This window comes from Protomyctophum bolini, assembly GCF_963924005.1.
Source record: "Protomyctophum bolini genome assembly, chromosome: 12".
NCBI lineage: Eukaryota > Metazoa > Chordata > Actinopteri > Myctophiformes > Myctophidae > Protomyctophum > Protomyctophum bolini.
In genome coordinates, this window is record NC_137873.1 from 15481494 (window position 1) to 15503437 (window position 21944).

Here is a 21944-nt window from a genome sequence, read left to right on the forward strand (position 1 = left end):
ACACGCAGAAACACGTACGTTGTGCTGTCTTACCATGCCAATTATGTAGCCTAATAAATAATAGAGTGCCTTAAAGGACAGTTCGACAGGATAGAGTCGAGGAATTACATTTAGTTTGACTCGGTTACACAGTATTGTGAAAATCGCAGATATAAAAGCTATTTAGGCTAAACTACTTTAGATGAGATATGATCCTGTCTCCTACGTCTGTGTGTGTGTGTGTGTGTGTGTGTGTGTGGGGGGGGGGGGGGGGGGGTAACCCCTTACAGCTCAGGCCATTCAGTGGACAATAGGGAGCTATACTAGCCCCCACTGGGAGAGGTGGGGGGGCTGGTGGAGGGGGTTTGTGTGTGTGAGAGATGGGGGGGAGGTGGGGGATATGGTGTGACTGCAGAGGTTTTGGGTGGGAACAGTCAAGATTTGGGGGTGAGATCTTTGACCTTTGACTCTGAATACAACGAGGAGTCGAGGACCCTGACAAGAGGAAGAAGGGGTGTGGCGCACGCAAGACATAAAACACAACAACATTCAAAATCTGTGATGCAGCAGAACAACTTATGTGATAAAACTTAAACGTGAAACAGTTTAACCAATGCAACTTTTTTACATTCTTTTCAAAGCAACAGCCTCGGCAACAGCCTTCAGAACAGCTGAATTATGGAACACAGGTCTTTGCATCCATAATGACAAAACCTGCAAAGCTACGTGGTGACAAGAGTGTCAGATAATTGCGGCAGAGTAAAACCTATAACATTTGCCCCTGAGATTCAGTGAGATTGTAGAATCGAAAAAGTAGGAATACTCAAGACATATACAAATTGTCAACAGATGACACGAGGCAAACCAAATCAGTTCAACTACTTTAACCCTATACAGTATATCGGCTATTTGAAAATAGGTCTCTGGTACCAAATCTTTTCAGACGGGGGTCTTCGGGGCCAAATGCAAATTAATGTATATGAAAATAAATCAAATTATCAATTTAGGGTCCTTGACGGGAAATATGTTTTGAGAAGTTACTGATGTTTTAGACAGACAGTCAAATGTCATACGACAGACACGTTTGGTCTGTGCATAGCCTTTAAAATTATATCATAATTTGTCTGTCATTAAATGTTTCGCTGAAATAAGTACGAAGGACCCTAATGGAAAAGAGCCACAGGCTTTCTTGGGTTTTAAATCCTCTTAGCAGACCTTGTATTGAACTGTACTTTCTTGTGCTGCTTTTTGCAAACTGATAATAAAGTATTCAATCAATCAATCGATCAATCAATCAATCAATAACCAGACGATCAAACTGACAGCATGGCATGCAAGGAGGAATCAGCCCCACGATGCAGATGTTGCAAATAGCGTGCTTTGCATGTGTGTGTGTGTGTGTGTGTGTGTGTGTGTGTGTGTGTGTGTGTGTGCACGTGCGCGCACATTTGTTTTGTTTGTTTATGTCAGCCACTACAAAGCCACGCATCCACACCACGCCGAGAACAGTGCACAGAGTGCGCACATATTCACATTCACACACACACACACACACACACACACACACACACACACACACACACACACACACACACACACACACACACACACACCCCTGTGCAACAAGCACACACACTGGCTACTCTTACAAGTCATTAAACACACTGCTTCTGAATTAACGATTGACTCATTCACATTTAAATTCTTACCGTGCATGTTATCGTAGGTTATTATTCCGCAAAGTTTCTGCAGAAAAATCTGTGTCTCTCTCTCTCTCTCTCTCTCTCTCTCACTCTCTCTCTGCGTGTGTCTCTGCTCAATACACTGGCTACAACACTCACTCACCCACCCACGCTCTCTCTCTCTCTCTCACACACACACACACACACACACACACACACACACAGACCCGGCAGACTTGAACAAAGCCGATCTCCCCGCCCCCCTTGCGTATGTGTGTGTGTGTGTGTGTGTGTGTGTGGGGAGGGGGGGAAGGTCCGTTGCCATGGCGATTCATCCCCTGCTGAGGCTAATTTGTGCGGGCCACTTGTAGGCCCTGACAGACGTGTGTGTGTGTGTGAGAGAGAGAGAGAGAGAGAGAGAGAGAGAGAGAGAGAGAGAGAGAGAGAGCTGTTTACTTTCAAACGCTGGCTGACTCCATGTGCATTCAGACAAACTGGGAGTGAACGTTACACTGGTTCTATACTACACTAGTATAACATGACATGTGTTTTATACACAAATATACATACAGTTTGTATGTTAGCTCATTTGTAGATCGGCTATTTTCAAATACACAGGGGTTGAAGTTGAAGTGCTACATTTTATGTTGAGGTCACTTTGTGTCACACTGTTGTGGACAGTTCAGAAACCTGCCTACCAGTGACATCATCAGTGACTTACTGTATATTATTTTCAAAAAACTGTTTGCACTCAATTTTATTTGCCAGAGAATCACTGTGTTTACTTCTTAGTTATTTTCATCCATAATAATAGATTTTCCCTTAAAAAACCTGCACTATATATCCACACGTTTCACACATGTTTAATGTATTTGCTAAATAGTTACTGTATCGATTTTAAATCATTGAATCGTATCGCATCGTATATCATCATCATACTATAATTCTGACAATGTCTGTCTGAATGTGTGTGTGTGTGTCTGTCAGAAACACCGCCGTATCTCCTCACTGCCTGCACCAATCACTCCCACACAGGCATTGACCATAATAATATGGAGGTCTTAACGAAGCCCTTTTTTCGATTTCACACATTAATGATTAATAATAAATGTATTAGTGAATAAAAAATGTGAAAACGCACCCAGGATGCAGTACCCCCTGTGGGTGGGGGTAACGGGTGAGGGCTAAGTTGCTATAATGAACCAATACCGTATTGTCAACCATGTATCGTGATACATCGTATCGCTGTTAAAATGTATCGTTACACCCCTAGTCACTAGTGCAATTTCAATTATCATGACATGCATTTTGGTTAAAGGATGGTCCCATTAATTAATTTAATTGACTGGCTATACTGGCTCTAATGAGCACTTGCTGCCCTTCCAGCCAATAGCATTTGTTTTCCGGCTTTCTGGTTCCAAGATGGTGGATTTAATTCACTGACATAAAATGGCTTCATGGCTTCGATGACTCCATATTTTTTACAGTCTCAAACCATAGTGACACACTGCTAACCTGCTAACAGCTGGTTAGGTTAGGTAAAAAAAAGCAATATTCTAAACCATGACCACTTAAAAACTGCCGGCCTCCTGCCTGCATGTCTGCCTTATTGCTTGTTTAGAACAGTGATTATTATTGGATGTAACGCATGTGGTTTCCGTAACGATGGGAGATTGCATTTGATGAGCATGGATGATATGTCCATGCGTTTTGAGTGGTGCAGCAACCACTCCAAGGAACAGCAATGTCCGTGATGTTCACCTATGTGTTCACCTATGTGTTGGTTAATGAGCACCAGTTTGAGTACCAGTAGGGGCGCTGTTTGCCAGAAACAGAGAGAGAGAGACTGTTGCCTGCTAATGAGAGAGAGAGAGAAAGAGAGAGAGAGAGGGGGGAGTGAACTCGGTTCACACGGGTGTGATTTTTTTAACACACACACACACACACACACACACACACACACACACACACACACACACACACAGAAACCCTAATTGCTCCTGACCTGATGAGCAGGTTGGTGCCTTGCATGGTTTCCTCTGGTGTATGAATGTGTGTGTGAATGGGTGAATAATGCACAATCTATGTAAAGCACTATATAAATGCACTATTTGCCATTTACACACACAAGCACACGCGTATGCACACAGCAGCTGGTCATAGCATCTGCAGGCTAGATGATGGCTTTTCAATGAAACTTAATGTAGTGGAGGGTTGGAGGGGTTGTGGACCCCCGGGGGACATGGGGGGGATGACACGTGGCTTAGGGGCCCCTAAACGGCCCCCAGAGATTATATCTGCCTGTTTCAATTACAGCAGGTGTGAACAGGCTCTCTCTCTCTCTGTGTGTGTGTGTGTGTGTGTGTGTGTGTGTGTGTGTGTACACCTTACCTTGTGTGTGTTGGGTTTGATACAGCGTACAAAGTAAGGGTTGGAGGTGCTCAAGGTGGCCATCAGAGAATGCAATGAGTTCTGGACAGGACACAACAACAACAACAACAACAACAACAACAAAATCAGTAGTTCTCACATTTTAAAGATTAAAAAAAAAGCTCAACAATAGCAGATGTACAGCCCAGATTGCTGGCCTAAGAGAACATCTTTATTATCACTGTGTGGAATGCACAGCAAAACGTTGTTTAGTGGATCCATACAAACAAGTATCAACACAGTCTGTTGTCAATTAAAAAAAACATCCATAATGCATACAATACAATACAAACATAGTGTGGCAGCGCGTTGTGGGGGTCGAGTGTCGAGCTGTGTGTCTCCGACGCCCCTCTCCCTTCTTCACTAATACTATCCAATAAAGGCCGATGTACAACTTAAGCTTGCAGTGCGGAGTGAAGTGACTAGATTGTACATCTGCTGTTTTTGAATGGCTAACGTAAAAATCCAAAGTGACACAGATGCTTTCCCCGTTTTAATGGGTTCTAAATGTCGTGTTCAGGAATCTCACATAGCTGACCTGCGACATTCAAAATCCGTGCTTATAACCACGCTCCACGTCTGTGGGCAACGCAGACGTATCCCTCTATACCAGTGGTTTTCAGGGGACCACCAGTGGTCCTTGAGAGGGTTCCATGTGGTCCCCAGCTAAATGATGGAGAGCATGGTAACCTCGAGAGTGTAAAATGAAACCAAATGGACCCATGGTTTCACGAAACCCCATGGTTTCATTTTACATTCTCGAGAGTTAAATTATTGTTAAACATCTGCATTAGTTAATTTACAATAAATTACAAATTAGAGAATTTAGAAGAATTGATATTTTGATCAATGTTGGCCTGTTATACTCAGTGGTAGGAGAGATAACAGGCAAACGTTGATCAAAATAACAATGGAATGTTGCATGAACCTCCCAAACACTTTGTGTGGGGTGGGTCTATGATGAATAGTGGTGGTCCCCAGGTTGCTCTTAGCCAGGATGGTGGTCCCTGGGTCAAAATCTGTTGAAAACCACTGCTTTATACAACAAATGCAGACTCGTTTTTGGGCTGATAAAGTATAGCTTTTGGCCGCGACGGAGCCGACTCAGCGGCGTTCGAGTTGCGACCAGATAGGCACAGACTAGTAGACCATGTTTTGGGGTGAGCGTTTACCCCAACGGCCCCTCAAAGTGGCTACTGGCCAATCACAGTGTGCCCATTCATGAGTGTCTGTGTGTGTGTGTGTGTGTGTGTGTGTGTGTGTGTGTGTGTGTGTGTCTCACCTTGAACTGGGAGCTGACGGTGGGTCGTCTGTGTTTGCAGCTGGACTTAAGAGTGTCATGTTTGTTACGACTGGACACGTGTTCAAACAGGTCGTACACAAAGTCCAGCCTGAGAGAGAGAGAGAGAGAGAGAGAGAGAGAGAGAGAGAGAGAGAGAGAGTTGGAATACGCAATACACAGTCAAAGTCTAAAATCAAGGGAGAGGAAAGCAAATATATTTATAGAATGAGGAGCACCCAAAAAATGTACATCCATCCTGGTAACAAATAACGTGGATTCACGTGTAAAGGCATTTGTTTTTAGCCTCGCGTGGCCAGACTACTGTATATCACTAATCCAGACTGCTGTATATCACTAATCCAGACTACTGTATATCACTAATCCAGACTACTGTATATCACTAATCCAGACTACTGTATATCACTAATCCAGACTACTGTATATCACTAATCCAGACTGCTGTATATCACTAATCCAGACTACTGTATATCACTAATCCAGACTACTGTATATCACTAATCCAGACTACTGTATATCACTAATCCAGACTACTGTATATCACTAATCCAGACTACTGTACATCACTAATCCAGACTACTGTATATCACTAATCCAGACTACTGTATATCACTAATCCAGACTACTGTATATCACTAATCCAGACTACTGTACATCACTAATCCAGACTACTGTATATCACTAATCCAGACTACTGTACATCACTAATCCAGACTACTGTATATCACTAATCCAGACTACTGTATATCACTAATCTAGACTACTGTATATCACTAATCCAGACTACTGTATATCACTAATCCGCCGAGGGCAATTTATTTTATTGCAGCGGCAGATTTTCATTTGGTATCTTTGTTACCACAAGAAGTTGGTTTTTATCCTTTTCATATGAACTGGCATTTTTTAATACTAGATTGTGCTGATCAGACCAATGTTCACCTGAACATTTGTATAGCGTCAATCTACTGATAATAGTTTAGTTAACCTACGATCCTAGATTACTATTCATATGCATTTGATGAATTACCTTGAGTTTATATCTTTCTTACTTTAAGTCGCTCTGGCTAAATTGTAAACAGCGTTTGTGCTACGTTTGGTATATGGGGGCGGCCCCAAACGTGGCCCCTTGCTGTGAGTATTGTCATGGCAGACCCCTGGACTGCGTTTGTGCCAAGTTTGGTGCGGATCAGAGAAATGCAGCGAACGAACCTGATTGAAGAATGTTGTATGTTTGTTTCCATGGTTACCTGCTGTCTCTCAGCATGTTGTGTGTTTATATGTTTCCATGGTTACCTGCTCTCTCTCAGCATGTTGAGAATGTCGTCTCTGAACGTGTCTCGGTTCTTCTCCAGGATGCCTCTGACGTCATACACCACCTGTCCACCGGGGGGAGACACAGAGTTTTGATTGATTGATTGAAATATTTATTTATTTTATATTTAAACAGTATGCAGAAGTTCAGTACATTTCAAGCACAAACTCAATACAAAGACTGTTAACTGTGAGTGGACGACTCAATTAAGCATTACACTTGTTTACAAGAGGGTCCACCATGTTCAATTCATAAAAACATTTAGAGACGTACAAATAGACACAGAACAGGAATTCATCATAAAGGAAGCAAAAAAAGTCATTGTGACAACCCATTATGAAATCCCGACCCTCAACCCTCAGGGGGGTCCCCAAATCACACACGCACGCATGCACAGATGAATCTACCAGTGCAATATATAGGCTATATATTTTTTTTTTGCCCTCGGCAGATTTAGTTTGGCACCGCTCAGTTGTGATTGGTTTTCACTCCCCCCGAAGTACTGTAGTGAGGGACCAATTATGTCAGTATATCTGTCTGTTGTATACTTTTATTATGTAGTCATGTCCTAGTGTTTCCTGTTTCCCCTAGTTACTGTTTCCTGTGTTGTCTCACTCTCACCTCCCTGTGATTACTAGTTTTCTCCACCTGTGTCCAGCCTATCCCAGTGTTGTTGTTAGTTCTGTTCACCTGTGTCTACTTAAACCCTCAGTTCCTTAATTGTGTTCCCTGCTAGTGTATCACTAACTCACTCACTGACTCACTCACACACTTCCTACCTCTCCTGCATAATGTCTGACTCCGAAGAAATGAACTGCGACACGTGGCTTCACATAGAATGGATTTTTCTGGGGAGAGAGAGAGAGAGACAGAGCGAGACAGACAGACAGTTATGACGTGTACCTCTTTTATTAGTGCTGAATGCCTGCAGTCATACAATCTGAATAATATTCACTGTAATTCTACAAATATAATCTATAATAAAAGTACTACACATATAATGATCCCTGACATTATTGCATTTAATGTGGCTGTAAAAGCAACCATGAAGTGTAGCGGGAGGAATTATGATGGGGTGTAGTGGTGGAAAAAGTTACTTTACTTTATACTGTACTTTGTAGAAAGGAAAAGTAAAAGTCCTGTCATTATGCAGCACTGTTAGCCAAAATGCTAAAAAAATAAATAAAAAAGAAACAGAAACTAGAGTAAAGCAAGATGTTTTTTCTCTCTCATAAATATAAAAATATAAAACAGATGGTCAAAACTTGTGAAATAATGTATTTTTATAGACAGGCAATATGACGATATATATGTATGACGTGTGTGGATCTGGGTTTCTATAGGGTTTTGAAGTTGTGATTTCATTGGACCAGAGGATTCAGACCTCGTATTGGTTAGGGTTCACATATATTAATATGCGTCATTAAAATGCATTGATATGCTGCATGACTGCCAGTATAGATGTTGTAAAAATAATGATTCTGCTTCGGAATTGTATGACATTACCTAATTTACTGCAGTCTGTACTCCGTACTGTAATGTAACATTATGTGTTAAATAGCTCTATTGTGATAGTAATCACAATATAGTCTCCCTGTCTCTCCAGACCTTTAGTAAACATAAAATACATGTTCAGATCTCCAGGAGAGAGAAGTCATACGGATACGGGAATAAGTGATGCATGCTACAAAGAAATGAGCAGACTGAAATGATTTGAACTGGAGCTGATTGGATCAATTTCACATCCCACATTGAAAAGGTCCTTCCCCTCTCTGGGAAAAGCTCCATAAAAACAGAGGCACTCTGGCCAGCAGATTAATGTGGAAATGACGGCCTGTTCCTCGGATAAGATCAGCGGAACGGCCCCAGGTACCCAATGTACAGTACATGTGACCCATGTATAAGTGCATGTCCTGTTGTGGTTGTACTTTGGTATGAATTGAATTTAACATAGAGAGTGCTGTCTGACTGTGCAGTTTAAATCATGACTGTGGCGTTTTCTTTAAACATGAATTGAACGTACAGAGTGCTGACTGTGCAGTTTCTCCAGCAGCGTCTCATCGGTGGCTTTTGGGAAGTGGCTCTCCTCGTTCATCAATGCCAGGAGGCCCAGTTTCTATGGAAACACAGTCGTCATCATCATCATCATCATCATCATCATCATCATCATCATCATCATGATCGTCGTACATACCTTCTCCATCATGTCTATTAACCCATTAAGATCTGAGGCCGATTCGAAGAATGTGTTCTAAATCAGTCATCTAAATCATCTAAACAGTTTCCTGGAAAATGTATGTTTCTATCTCAGTGGTTCTCAAAGGTTTTCATGTAATTTGTATTTGGCCGCAGACCCCCAAAGATTTTGTTCCAGGGACCCCCAGAAGCAAAGATTTGAATTAAAAATACATACATTCAATGATTTGAAAGTATAAAATAATGCTTAAAGTCGTTAAAATCTAAAATGACAGGGATGTTTTCCCAGCCTTTATGGGTTAATGCATATATTAATTAAATATGAATGCGTCTATTAATACATTGATTAATAGACGTGTATCTGAGGGACGTCCTACCTTCTCAATCATGTCCAGACATTCTCCATTGTCCATCCAGTCGATGTCCACCCACACCAGACCCTCTCTGGATGAGACAGCCAATGAAAAGCACCAATACGTAGTTATTGACAAGCCCTCTGATTGGTGGGATCTATATTTTCTCCAGGGATCATTTGCAGCTAAAATGCAATGATACTTTGACCAAAAATGAAAGGCACCACAATGTTGACTCAGTTGTTCAGGTAAATTCCTGTACTTTGTTATTTTATGTTATGCCAATTTTTGTTGCTATGCCAATCATTTCCTCACCACACATTTCTGTGTTGTCACTGCTATGGTATAGTACAGATACCGTAGTGTGACTAGTGAGAATAAAATAATTGATTCACATTATGTGGGGAACAAAAACAGTGCGACGCCAACCGGAAACCAATCACCGGAACACGATTTCTTTTTTTCCTTTTTTCTAAACCGGATCACACAAGCCAGTTTAGAACGAATACCAGACTTTCCTCCGCGGTGGAAAGCCTGGTTACACTAGGTTACCCCTGCACCACCCCAGCGTCCACCCTGTAGAGTATGGAGAAGACCATGAATGAAAGATCTCCAAGGTGGATAGGCTCCACCTACTTGTTATATTCCAACTGTTCCAGGGAGAAGATGTGTTTGTTGAAGTATTCCTGCAGCTTCTCGTTGGCGTAGTTGATGTTGAACTGCTCAAAACGGTTCACCTGTAGGGCAAAAGGGCACGTGTGCATTTCAACGACAAGGCAAATTGTCTTACGTGAAACACAGCAAAATTAAGAGCATGACATAAACAAATTATGAAGGGACATCTGAATAGTATGAAAATAAATACAAATACGGAAAAAAAAAAACAAGATAGATACAATTATGAATCAACAAACACAGCACAGAAAAGGGGGGGGGGAAAGAAAAGTAAAAAAAATATATAGTGAGAATAGCAGATCTAAAAGGTCCCAACACGGGTCTGCTATTTTCGCTGAATGTTCGCACGCCATCATGTTGTTAAAATCTTTTTTTTTTTTTTTTAATGTTCTGTTTATAAATTTTTTGTTTTTTACAAATATAGTAAGTAAATTGAGAAATAAAAACAGAGTGACAAATACAAAAAACTAAAACACACAACAACAAAACACAAACTCCAAATCAAGACAACCAAAGAACATTCAAAACACAACAAAACAATCTGAAGTATTATATAATGAAGCTCACGTCAAAGTTCTCAAATCCAAAGATGTCGAGGATTCCGATGGACTTGAAGTCCTCTTTGCCTCGGATTCTGTTGTTGAGTTTACGGATGATCCACGTGAAGCACTGGGAGTACAGCGACATGGCCATGGAGTCCCGGGAGTCCACCGCCTGGACACACACGCACACGAACACGTATTATTAGAACTACAACTTCATTATATCAGTGAGGGGCTCTCTTATCATCATACATCTTCACATTCTGGCCAATCACTTTTGGGGTCCTTACATTTCTGTCCTCACCTTTTATCCTCATTTTTAAGCCAATCAAATCATTGCTATGAGGTACACACAGACACAAAGCTGGGCATAGGAGGGACTAGCGCCCCTCAACAAATATTTAATAATAAACAGGGTTGGGATTTGCTACAGTATATGCTTCTGCTGGGGACCCCCTGGAACCCCCTCAAAGTTCCCACTTTGAGAACCACTTGGTTAGGGTCGTGGGTTTGATTCCCCGTGTTATGGACCATGTTATACTAACCAGCAAAATGTGTTATGCCTATTTAAAGAAATCAGTCAGGAAACTCAGTGCAGTTGCTGCCGGCCGTTCATTGGGCCACCTCAGCATCACGTTCTCATTCACATGATTCACTTCATCCAATCACACACTCATTCCTGTTTCATATAGGCTATTTAAAGTTTTCTTTGCTCAATCTACTTGCGTATACTTGCTGCTGCACACTCATACTGCTGCACTGCTGTCTGCTCAAACGTTTGCTGTTCACCCTCCTTCACCCCAGCTACCACCTGTCTCACCCTCCTTCACCCCAGCTACCACCTGTCTCACCCTCCTTCACCCCAGCTACCACCTGTCTCACCCTCCTCCACCCCAGCTACCACCGTCGTTTTGGATCTGCTTTTAGTTACGGGGGATTTGGAGTCCCTATGGTTGGACTGATGTGCTTGATCAGAGTACCTAAAAAGCAGATCAAATTCATTGCAAAACCGTAATAAATATATTGCTCATTTTTCCTGACTGAAATAGCATATAGACAAGCTCACAGCGCATCACTTTGTGCCATGCAGCTAACTTATACATCTGCTATTTCTTTTAAAGTTTCTTCTCATCTAGGGGTCCCTTGCACTAAACATATACATTTGGGGGTCCTTGGCTTGAAGAAGTTTGAGAACGACTGGGTTAGGGTATGGTAGGGGGTTGTGGGTTTGATTCCCTGCGGTGTTAGCTGTTAGGGGACATGGTACCCACCTGCTCCACAGTGAGCGGGGTGCAGATCTCCTCTCCTCTCAGGATCATGGAGCGGTTCGTCAGGACCTCCGACAGCTGATCTGGGTTCAGACCCAACAGCTCTGAGGTTCTGCTGAGCGCTGTGGACGCAACACACACATTATAATGAATCCTGTTGTCTGGTAGGACACCTACTGGCCGATAAGTGGAACTGCCTGAAGGTCATGTACTTGGAGAGGGACAGCATCTGTCAGGCGGTTTTCTTTCATTTGTTCGTAAATTGTATTAACCCCCTACTTGATCACACTACAGTATCCCACAAAAGCATCCAAAAGTAGCAGATTCACAAGCTGGAAATGCAGAGCAACGTGACACGTTTTGAGCTTGTAAATCTGCTACTTTTGAATTTGAGTACAGACAGACAGACCTGACTTGGAGGAGATCTGTGCTCCTCCCGCCGTAATAAACTCCATGTTTCCCACGTGGAGAATGGCCGCCAGGAGGCGCAGGATGTCCCGAATGTTCTCCTCCGAGAACTGCATGGTCCGCATTGCATTCTGGGAAAGCCACGACACAGAATCCAAACTTTTAGTTCCATCCTGAACACTCAGAGATGCCCCCACCCTCTGAACCCTCAAAACCTTCAAAACACACCTCTTCAACATTGCTTTCCCCAGCTAACTCTTTTAATGTTTTTAGCCTTTAGTGTTTATTTATTTTTCCTAATAAAGTTGCCCCCCCCATGTAAAGCGCCTTACTCAGAAAAGCGCTATATAAGTTTGAGATATTATTAGTGTGGTTGCCTATGGGCAACCATACTATTGCTTTTGTGCCCTTTTATTGTGGGCTCGCCACAGCGAGCACACTATTGTTACTGCCAGTTTATATTTATTTATTCTTTATTCCACCCTTTTTTTGGCACCTAACTACTTCCACATACTTTATACTAGAAATTTAGTTCAAACTTCAAACTGTTCAGCTCTTTGCAGTGATGTGCTTGTATTTGAATTTTTACAAAGTTTTATACTTTTTAACTTTTTTTTACATTCTTTATAATGAGAGTCGATGGAAGAAAGGTCCCATTTTTCACAGTTCAACTTTTTTGAGCTCTAATTTCCGCGATGATAGATTTTCCGCCATTTTGATTTTTTTTCTTATTTGTTATTATTTCTCATTTCTTATTATTTCTCATTTCTCATTTCTTATTATTTCTCATTTCTCATTTCTTATTATTTCTTGTTATTTTTCTTATTATTTTTCCTATTTCTTTTCTTATTTTTTTTTCTTCTTATTTCTTCTTATTTCTCATTTCTTCTTATTTCTCATTTCTCATTTCTTATTATTTCTCATTTCTCATTTCTTTTTTTTTCTTCTTATTTCTCATTTTTTTCCTCATTATTTATTTATTTTTGGAGAAAATTATTTTCTTCTTATTTCTCATTTCTTCTTATTTCTCATTTCTCATTTCTTCTTATTTCTCATTTTTTTCTTATTATTTTTCCTTTTTTTCCCTTTTTTTTCCCTAATTATTTTCTTTTTTTCCCCCTATTTTTTGACCCCACTTTGAGCACCAGTGGTGTACATTGCAAACCTTAGTGTCGTCTATCATGACCAGTAACAAGGTGTTGTGACCAGTAGCGTGGTTGTTGTTCATACGTACCAGGACGTCGTGAAAAGTGTCCGAGTCGTTGATAGTGTTGTCGGACACGCAGCCTGACTGTCGTAGGTAGTAATAGTTCTCTGGTTTGGACAGACCGAAGGCCTCTGAAAGCACCGATAAACAAACACTTGTTAATTCCACGTTACTAGTTACCTCATGACGTCACTAACGGGGTCTCAAACACTAATATTTGTTTTTATTTTGTTTTCTATCTTTCTTATATATCGATGAATCGACATGAAAAACATTGAGTCAAATAATGATGGAGCTTATGTGCTGTGAGGGAACGAGTGCAATTATAATACACTTTATTTGTATAGCACCTTGCATGACATGAAATTCTGCTCCAAGTGTAAGAGAGACAGACTGAAAGAAAGCTGAGAGGGAGACAGCGTGAGAGAGACAGACAGCAGGACAACTGAGAGGGAGACAGAGTGGGAGAGATAGACAGTAGGACAGCTGAGAGGGAGACAGAGTGGGAGAGACAGACAGACAGTTGAGAGGGAGACAGTGTAGGAGAGACAGACAGTAAGACAGCTGAGAGGGAGACAGTGCAGGAGAGACAGACAGTAGGAAAGCTGAGATGGGAGACGGGGTAGGAGAGAAGACTGCCAGGTGTCTCTCACCTCTCTGTTCAGTGTTGGTACCAGCCAGCAGGGCATAGAAGATGTGATAGTTCCGTTCTCCTGGGTTCTGTCTTACCACGCGGTTCTGATGGCAGAGAGAAAGAAAGGTCAGCACACATACGGATACATGAACGCACGCACATGCACTTTCTCACACGCACACACACACACACACACACACACACACACACACACACACACACACACACACACACACACACAGTGCAAAAACAGATGTCTCACCTTCTCTAAGAGGTCTTTGTTCAGAGAGAAGATCTTAGTTAAGGGATACAACTCATTCTACCTGTCTCACCCTGTGTCATCAAATACACACACACACACACACACACACACACACACACACACACACACACTCTTAAAGGCTCCTAATTGACTGTCCGCTCCTCTCTGCGCGGCGCTGGCAGCTCTTCAAGCAACGTCTCGCTTCCTGTCCGGACAGGAAGTTGAAGACGATTCATTAAAGGATACAGTCTATGATCTTTCCTCCCTGGATGTTTCCTTTCTGGCAGAAGTGGAGCTGGACAAACTTCCCGAAGCGACTGGAGTTGTTGTTGTACACCGTCTTAGCGTTCCCGAACGCCTCCATGATGGGGCTGTGTAGAGAGATCACATCACAATTTACAAAGGGCACAGATATAAAAAAGGTAGACGCTTCCTCCGGCTCTGGGGCTTATTAGTGGCGCTGCCACTAATAAAACCTACTTCTGCATGTTTCATTTACGCTGAGGAAAGCCTGTCCGTAGTATGATCTGCTGCTGGGGTTAAACCTTAAATCCTAAATGGATCAAAGTGAAGTGAGTGCTGGTAAGGTTTTCCAAGCACTTGTTTCTGTGCTTGGAAAACATTACCAGCAGCACACACTTTGATCTGTGCGTTGTCTATTGTAACACAAAACATGAGAACAAAGGTATGTATGCATGGTCGTCCATTTGTACAGTAGCCTACATTACATCGGCATTTCCCAAACAACTGGTCGGGACCCGTTTTTTTTTATGGGTCGCAACTAAATATCCCTTCTTCGTTTACTACAATTTTGTTTTCATGTTATATTATTTTTTTGTTGTTTTTTGTTTCAAAACATTTTTAAATAGAATTTCATAAATAAATTCCATGCATGAATGAAAGTTAAAACTAGTGGAAAACTTTCTCTTTTGGGTCTTGAGTTAAAATGCGGGAATCACTGTTTTACAGATTGTGTAACTCATTTTTCACCCCTGTGTCAATTATCTAATGTGATCCTGGGCTCTACACACCCTCTGCCAACCTAGTCTCCATATATGGGGGACATCGGGAGAGCAACGGACATGAACTCGTGCTTCCTTCATGCCTCCTTTACACCTGACAGGGGGGAGCTTCCCTGGTTGGACGTAGCGCGTGGAAGGAACACGTTATTCCAACCAGTTCCTTTCCCCTCCATCAGACCCCCGGCTGGCCAGGGGGAGGCAGTTTAGAGACCAGGATTACTGCATGTTTTTTTTTTACCGAAAATCTATTCTAAAATATCTTTAAAAATATATTTTCTGCTATAAGCAATAAGCTATATATTCTTAGGTAATTTCTATTGAAATTAGGATAAACTTGCGCGACTGGAAAGACGAAACGGAAGTAGGGAGGAGGCTCCACTTCCGCTTTATCACTTACTCATGATAGAGCTTCCGTTGCTCCAGACTGTAGGACGGAAGCATTTGAAAACTGCGAGAGGCAACACTCTGGCAATGCCAGAGTACTGATGTCACTGATGTCACCGTGCAAAGCGGACGGACTCTTTTATTGATACATTTAGATTGTGTCAAAGGGCATGTCTCCACGATTTCCAAATGCTCCATCATACAGCCAACGGCCCAGACTTTTTATACAACCTTGTTTTATACAACCTTGTTGTATAAAAATGTGCTTTATAAACAAAGTGGATTGGATTGGATTGACGGAAGAGGTCTCATGAGTATGCGATAAAGCGGAAGTGGAGCCACTTACGTTTAGTCTTTACAGTCGCGAACATTTATCCTAATATAAATAGAACACATTTAAGCATATAATATATAGCTATATTATAGCTTGTTGTATGGCAGAAAAGGAAAAAATATATATATCTTCGTGAACGGAAATGGCAGCTTCCGTTACTCAGCCGTAAAATCTGAATCTCCCCCCACCCCTTTTCCCCCCTCACTGTATGTTTCTTTTCCCTTTTTGCTTCCTTTATGATGAATTCCTGTTCTGTTCTTTAACTATATAGAAGTGTCTATTTTTTGTACGTCTCTAAATGTTTTGATGAATTGAACATGGTGGACCCTGTTGTAAACAAGTGTAATGCTTAATTGGGTCGTCCACTCAGTGCTTGAAATGTACTGTAATTCTGCAAACTGTTAATACATATTTCAATCAATCAATCAAAAAGATCATGGGGGCTATAGTCCCAGACTCTATATAGCATTCGGAGATTGTGGAATAGTTGTCTGGTAACGCGATACTAGGGAACCACTCGTGCATGCGTGTGTGTGTGTGTGTGTGTGTGTGTGTGTGTGTGTGCATGCATGTACCTGCTCTCCAGCAGAGCCTCCTCTACATGGGACGTCCTGTCTCGGGACGATGTCTCCAGGCTGTGCTGACTCATGGCCGACAGGAACTTCAGGATCAGCTTGGTGCTCTCCGTCTTCCCTGCGCCGCTCTCGCCACTGAGGAAACAGGAAATGACATCACGACATCGCCACTGACAAACAGGAAACACGTCACGGCGAGAAACCCATCGCAACAGGAAACGAATCATCACAACAAGCAACATCCTCTACATCGTTTTGATGTCACTACATCTTCTTGAAGATGTATTGACATCAAAATGTTGTCACCTTATTTCCCTGCACCCGTCTGAACTGAGTGGTGTTGTGCAACAGTGACACTTGGTGGTCAACAAACGATTTTTTCATACTCGGACGGACGACACAGGGACATACATATGGACACACATTGTTGTCTCTAGGAGTGGCTAGCACCACTCAAAAATCACACCCGTGTGAAGTGAGAGGCGCTCTTATCATCGTACATCATCATGACGTAACATGCCGATTTGCTCAGACACATATGACGTAATTTATCCATTCATTGTCATTTGTTAATTTTGTCAACCTTTGTGTTCCTATTTTGAGCATACACACTATAGCAGTGGTTTTCAACCAGTGGTTCAGGGGCCACCAGTTGTCCTTGAGGGGGTTCCAGGGGGTCCCCAAGTGATGGAGAGCTGGTAACCAGGTGGACCGTAATAGATCTTTAACTCTTGAGTGTAAAATGAAACCAAATGAAACCAACGCTGTGAGCTTATAAATTGTCTTTTTCTCTATGAGCTTATAAATTGTCTATGTTTGAATAGTCATTTAAAATGAACATGTTTTGTAATGATCAAAAGTTTTTAGACAGTAAAAGTGCAACAATTTGCCTCTGAGAGTCGTGGAAAATGTGCATACGCCAAGTAAAGTATTAACAGTACTTAAAAACTGCAAAGTTAATTGCAGCCTGTGTGGTGTGTTAGCCTCGGTGCCTGTTATGAACAAGCACAAACGGCTCCAAAGTGAATGAATTTGTGATGACTAAACTCATGACTGACTGATTGACAAACAGGCTTTTCATGCCTTAGCTGACCTACATTAACATGGGCCAGCAGAGAAGACATTCTACATGTTGACCACCGGAGGGCTCTCTTCACAATGTAATAACACTGTATGGGCCAGGTGGTCTCCAGTCAATGTTTTTTCTTTTTAAAGACCCACTAGCTGAGAGAGATGGAGCAGGGACCCCCACTAAGTATTGTACAAAAGACCAGATTGCAGATTAAACTTTTCATAGCTTCAGAGACTTATTTGACAGCCCTATTGTTTACACATTATCTTTTCTATTAATATGCTGGATTAAAATGTTTACTTATTAACTTGAGAGCATACCTATTCACACGCACCTCGACAGTGGGTGGCCAATGAAACATTATTTTTATTATTATTAAATTACTATGGGACCCCCTGTTGAAAACACATGCTCCACAGAGAAGGCATTCTACACTTTGACCACCAGAGGGCTCCTTTCACAAAACTTGACACTTACATTATACTTTTGATTCCACTGCAATCATTTGAAAAAGTTACTAGTTCTTTGTACATTTAGATTATTATAGAACATAACATTATAGAACAGATAAACCAATTTAATGTATTTTATACATTGCCTATTTTAACATAGCCCCTGATGACAATTTGTTTTGAGAAAAGTACTTTCAATTTGGTACTTGGAAGTATACAAGTATATTTTAATGCCTTTGCACTTTTAATCAAGTAAAAGTGTACTTCTACTACTTTTACTTAAAGCTGTAACTTTCCTCTGATAACCTGGGTTTGAGCCCAAGTGTTTGACATATTTTATAACTAATAGAGCCTGCCTGCTTGCTCAGGGGATACATTGAATTTGGACCACTATTAGATTTTGACACGATTTAAATGTCTCAATAGAAGAGCAGGGAGATAAAATACAACCACCCTAATTGTATGTACGTTGTACTTAAATTAATATTGTACTAGTAAGACGTCCTGAGGGTGAGAAACAACAAAGCTTCTGAAAATGGCACAGTTAAGAAGCAGGCAATACTTTTGCACTTTTAATCAAGTAAATGTTCGACTAGCTCTACACAGGCCTTTTACGAGTAACTGAGTATGTCTACATTGTGGTATTGATACTTTTTACTTGAGGAAAACGAGTACTTCTTCCACCTCGGTACAGTTTTATATCGCTGCTGTGTTCCTGCAGTCAGTCAGTCAGCTGACAGTGTGACTTTGCAACAAAGCACTGTTTTGTTGGTCGCACATGCGTCGCCTTTCAACTGTACACCAAATTGGATAATTGGGTAATTAATCTATTGAGTAAACGAGGATTAATGTGACAGTCTGGAATGAGCTGCTAGAATCTCTAAAGTTAAACTGTGAGAGTGTGTGATAAAGCGAGCCCCGTCCCGAATATCAGCCGCGTTTGCTATAGTCATCTTGGAACTGAAACATAGTCATCTTGGAACTGAAACATCGCACCCTGGCATCCCTTTTTTAGCGATGAATTCATGGTTGCATGCTGAAAATAGCAGATCTACAAGCTCACAATGCGAGCTACATACAAATATTTTTTTTGTATTACCATAAAACAACCATTCATCTTCAGGAAAAGAGTCCTCATAATGTCTTTGTCTCAAATTCTACTGGGTGGGACATTTGGCCCACCCACCCGTGCACACATGCACGCACACACACACACACACGCTGACATTTAACATGAACCTGGAAACCCAGAGCCACAGCGTTCAGGTTAATGATCAACCTGGCAACCCCTCACAAGGCTAAGCCACAAATTAAAGACATTTGTCAGCGCTTGGCTGTGACATTTTCGCACAGGCGCACACACACACACACACACACACACACACACACACACACACACACACACACTCTCCCTCTCTAAGGGAGGCTGTACTGCAGTGAATGTGTGTAAATAACAGTGTCAATCCTTTTGTTGCATAAAATAAATCTATTCGCTTTATTCAAAAGAAAGTCTCCCATTTTAGCTGCCCAGTTCTAGCCTGACTGCAAACACAATGCTCTAAAGTGAAGTAAAAGCCTTGGTGAGTTATATTTATGCAATTCTATGTGGGGCAGAAACCTTTAGGCTTGTCACAATTATTGCATATAATCATCTAATCACAAATTATTTGAGATAATCGTGAATGTTCATAAATAACAAAGCAGAAACAGCTCATCTACAAGCTTAGAATGTGTCACACAGATCTGTTTCTGCTAGTTTGACCTTTTCTGTCAGTGATTTCTTTGTATATTTCAGTGTATATTTGACATATCTTCCATGTGCAATGTTTGATTACGAAAAAGGCAAACTGAGTTTTTTGAATTAATTGTCCCAATTCTCAATGCAAAAAAAATGTTGATCACAATTATTAGTGTGACAATTAGTCATCAACTTAAATGTGTAATCGTGACAGCTCATAGTTTTATGATTACTGAATGCCCTATTATTATGCTCTATGAAACTCAGACAGACAGACAGACAGACAGACAGACAGACAGACAGACAGACAGACAGACAGACAGACAGACGGACGGACGGACGGACAGACAGACAGACAGACAGACAGACAGACAGACAGACAGACAGACAGACAGACAGACATACATTTCTGGAATGTTCGCCAAGAGAAATATTTACATTAAAGAGGTCAAGCAGGGAAGTAATGCAATACACCCTGTCATAACCTCTGAGGTGTGTGTGTGTGTGTGTGTGTGTGTGTGTGTGTGTGTGTGTGCATGTGTGACAGTTGACAGAGAACAGCACTGAATACAGTGTAAACTCACTGCTGTCTCTTTACAGTAAAACTAATGAACTGACGAGGAGTCACTTCACCGGGACCCGTCTCACCTCACTGGACCTGTCTCACTTCATCTGACCTGTCTCACCTCACTGGATCATGTCGGTTTGCACTGCACAACATTGGTTCTCAAAGTGGGGACATAGAGTATTCTCCCTCCCCTGCTTTTGCACCTTAATTATGGTGACCTTCACACCAAAAAGCTTTACTGAGATTAAAACGAATCCTGCTGCACATTTTTGGAAAGTTCGCTTCGTTTGGCAGGTGTGAAGCAACATTCGAATCCTAATTCGCATCAAAGAACCGCATTGTACTCCGACCAAAAACGGGGGTTTCGCTTCGCTTCTAATCACACTTGATTATGATTCGGTGCAGGTGTGAATGCAATCCGCAGCAAATAAAGGAAATGAAGCAAACAATGTGGCGGGTGAGGAGCTAAATACAGTTGGAGACGGAGAAGGCATATTTTACGCAGCGCAAAGATGTCCCGTTAGGCCGTTACCGTGGATAGACGTGGTCGAATGAGGAGACCGAAGCCCTGGTCGAAATGAGGACGAGTACATTAATCAATTGCTTAAGGAAACACATAAAAAAAACTGCAGTGTAGCCTACGGAATATTCTGTCTGTCTGTCTGTGCGTAAACATGGAGTGCTGTCACTGTGTGGGGAGTAGGGACTTTGTCTGTCTGCTCAGTGCGCTGAGCCTCTATGCCCAAAGGAACAGTGCGTGCTGAGAGAGAGAGAGAGAGGTCCAGTCCCAGACGGCACACACATGAACGTTAAGAGTAGATTTCCACTGTTTAGGGCTATAGTTTATGAATGAAACACATTGATGTGTCATCATGTCCTGCAGCTGCGTCTAGTGTTACCCCCTAGCACTCACCGTCTCCTCCTTTTACCAGCTAGCACTCTCCTTCTCCACCAAACCCCCTAGCAATCACCTTCTCAGACTCCACCTTAAGGCCTATTCATAGTCTGGATTTTCGGTGGTGAGGTGACCACCAGTAAAAACAGAGAGAAGGGTGGCTTGCTCTTCACCGCGGCTTGTGACGTCATGTTGTAGTTCGGTGGTCACCCCATCACCGAAAATCCAGACTATGTATGAGCCTTTACCCCCTAGAACTCACCTTCTCAGACTCCACCTCACTCACCTCTCCTTGTATCACTTCAGTACAGTATGTGATAAAGTTACATTTCATGTTACATCCCATTTAAAATAGGAGAGACTATTATTTGGTGGCCCACTTGTAATATCCCCACGGCCCAGTTTAAGACTGATAGTTTAAGAGGTTAAAAGCAAAGCAGGCATGCACACACACACGCGCACACACACACACACACACACACACACACACACACACACACACACACACACACACACACACACACACACACACACACACACACACACACACACACACACACACACACACACACACACACACACACACACACACACACACACACACACACACACACACACACACACACACACACACACACACACACACACACACACAC

At 41.9% G+C, this 21944-nt stretch overlaps 1 protein-coding gene across 1 annotated transcript in view; it reads right to left on the bottom strand.

Annotated features, from left to right (window-relative positions):
- Positions 1 to 21944, bottom strand: part of myo10 (myosin X) — a 158221-nt gene that overhangs the window by 46516 nt on the left and 89761 nt on the right. Inside the window, exons 5-19 of the mRNA XM_080777446.1 lie at positions 16564 to 16698; positions 14495 to 14619; positions 14249 to 14262; positions 14006 to 14090; positions 13380 to 13483; positions 12147 to 12276; positions 11741 to 11859; positions 10495 to 10641; positions 9889 to 9989; positions 9277 to 9343; positions 8727 to 8819; positions 7483 to 7551; positions 6685 to 6767; positions 5374 to 5482; positions 4053 to 4133 (exon numbers count right to left, since the gene is read on the bottom strand). Coding sequence (XP_080633572.1) covers positions 4053 to 4133; positions 5374 to 5482; positions 6685 to 6767; positions 7483 to 7551; positions 8727 to 8819; positions 9277 to 9343; positions 9889 to 9989; positions 10495 to 10641; positions 11741 to 11859; positions 12147 to 12276; positions 13380 to 13483; positions 14006 to 14090; positions 14249 to 14262; positions 14495 to 14619; positions 16564 to 16698 — 1462 coding nt within the window. The remainder of the gene's footprint in view (positions 1 to 4052; positions 4134 to 5373; positions 5483 to 6684; positions 6768 to 7482; positions 7552 to 8726; positions 8820 to 9276; positions 9344 to 9888; positions 9990 to 10494; positions 10642 to 11740; positions 11860 to 12146; positions 12277 to 13379; positions 13484 to 14005; positions 14091 to 14248; positions 14263 to 14494; positions 14620 to 16563; positions 16699 to 21944) is intronic.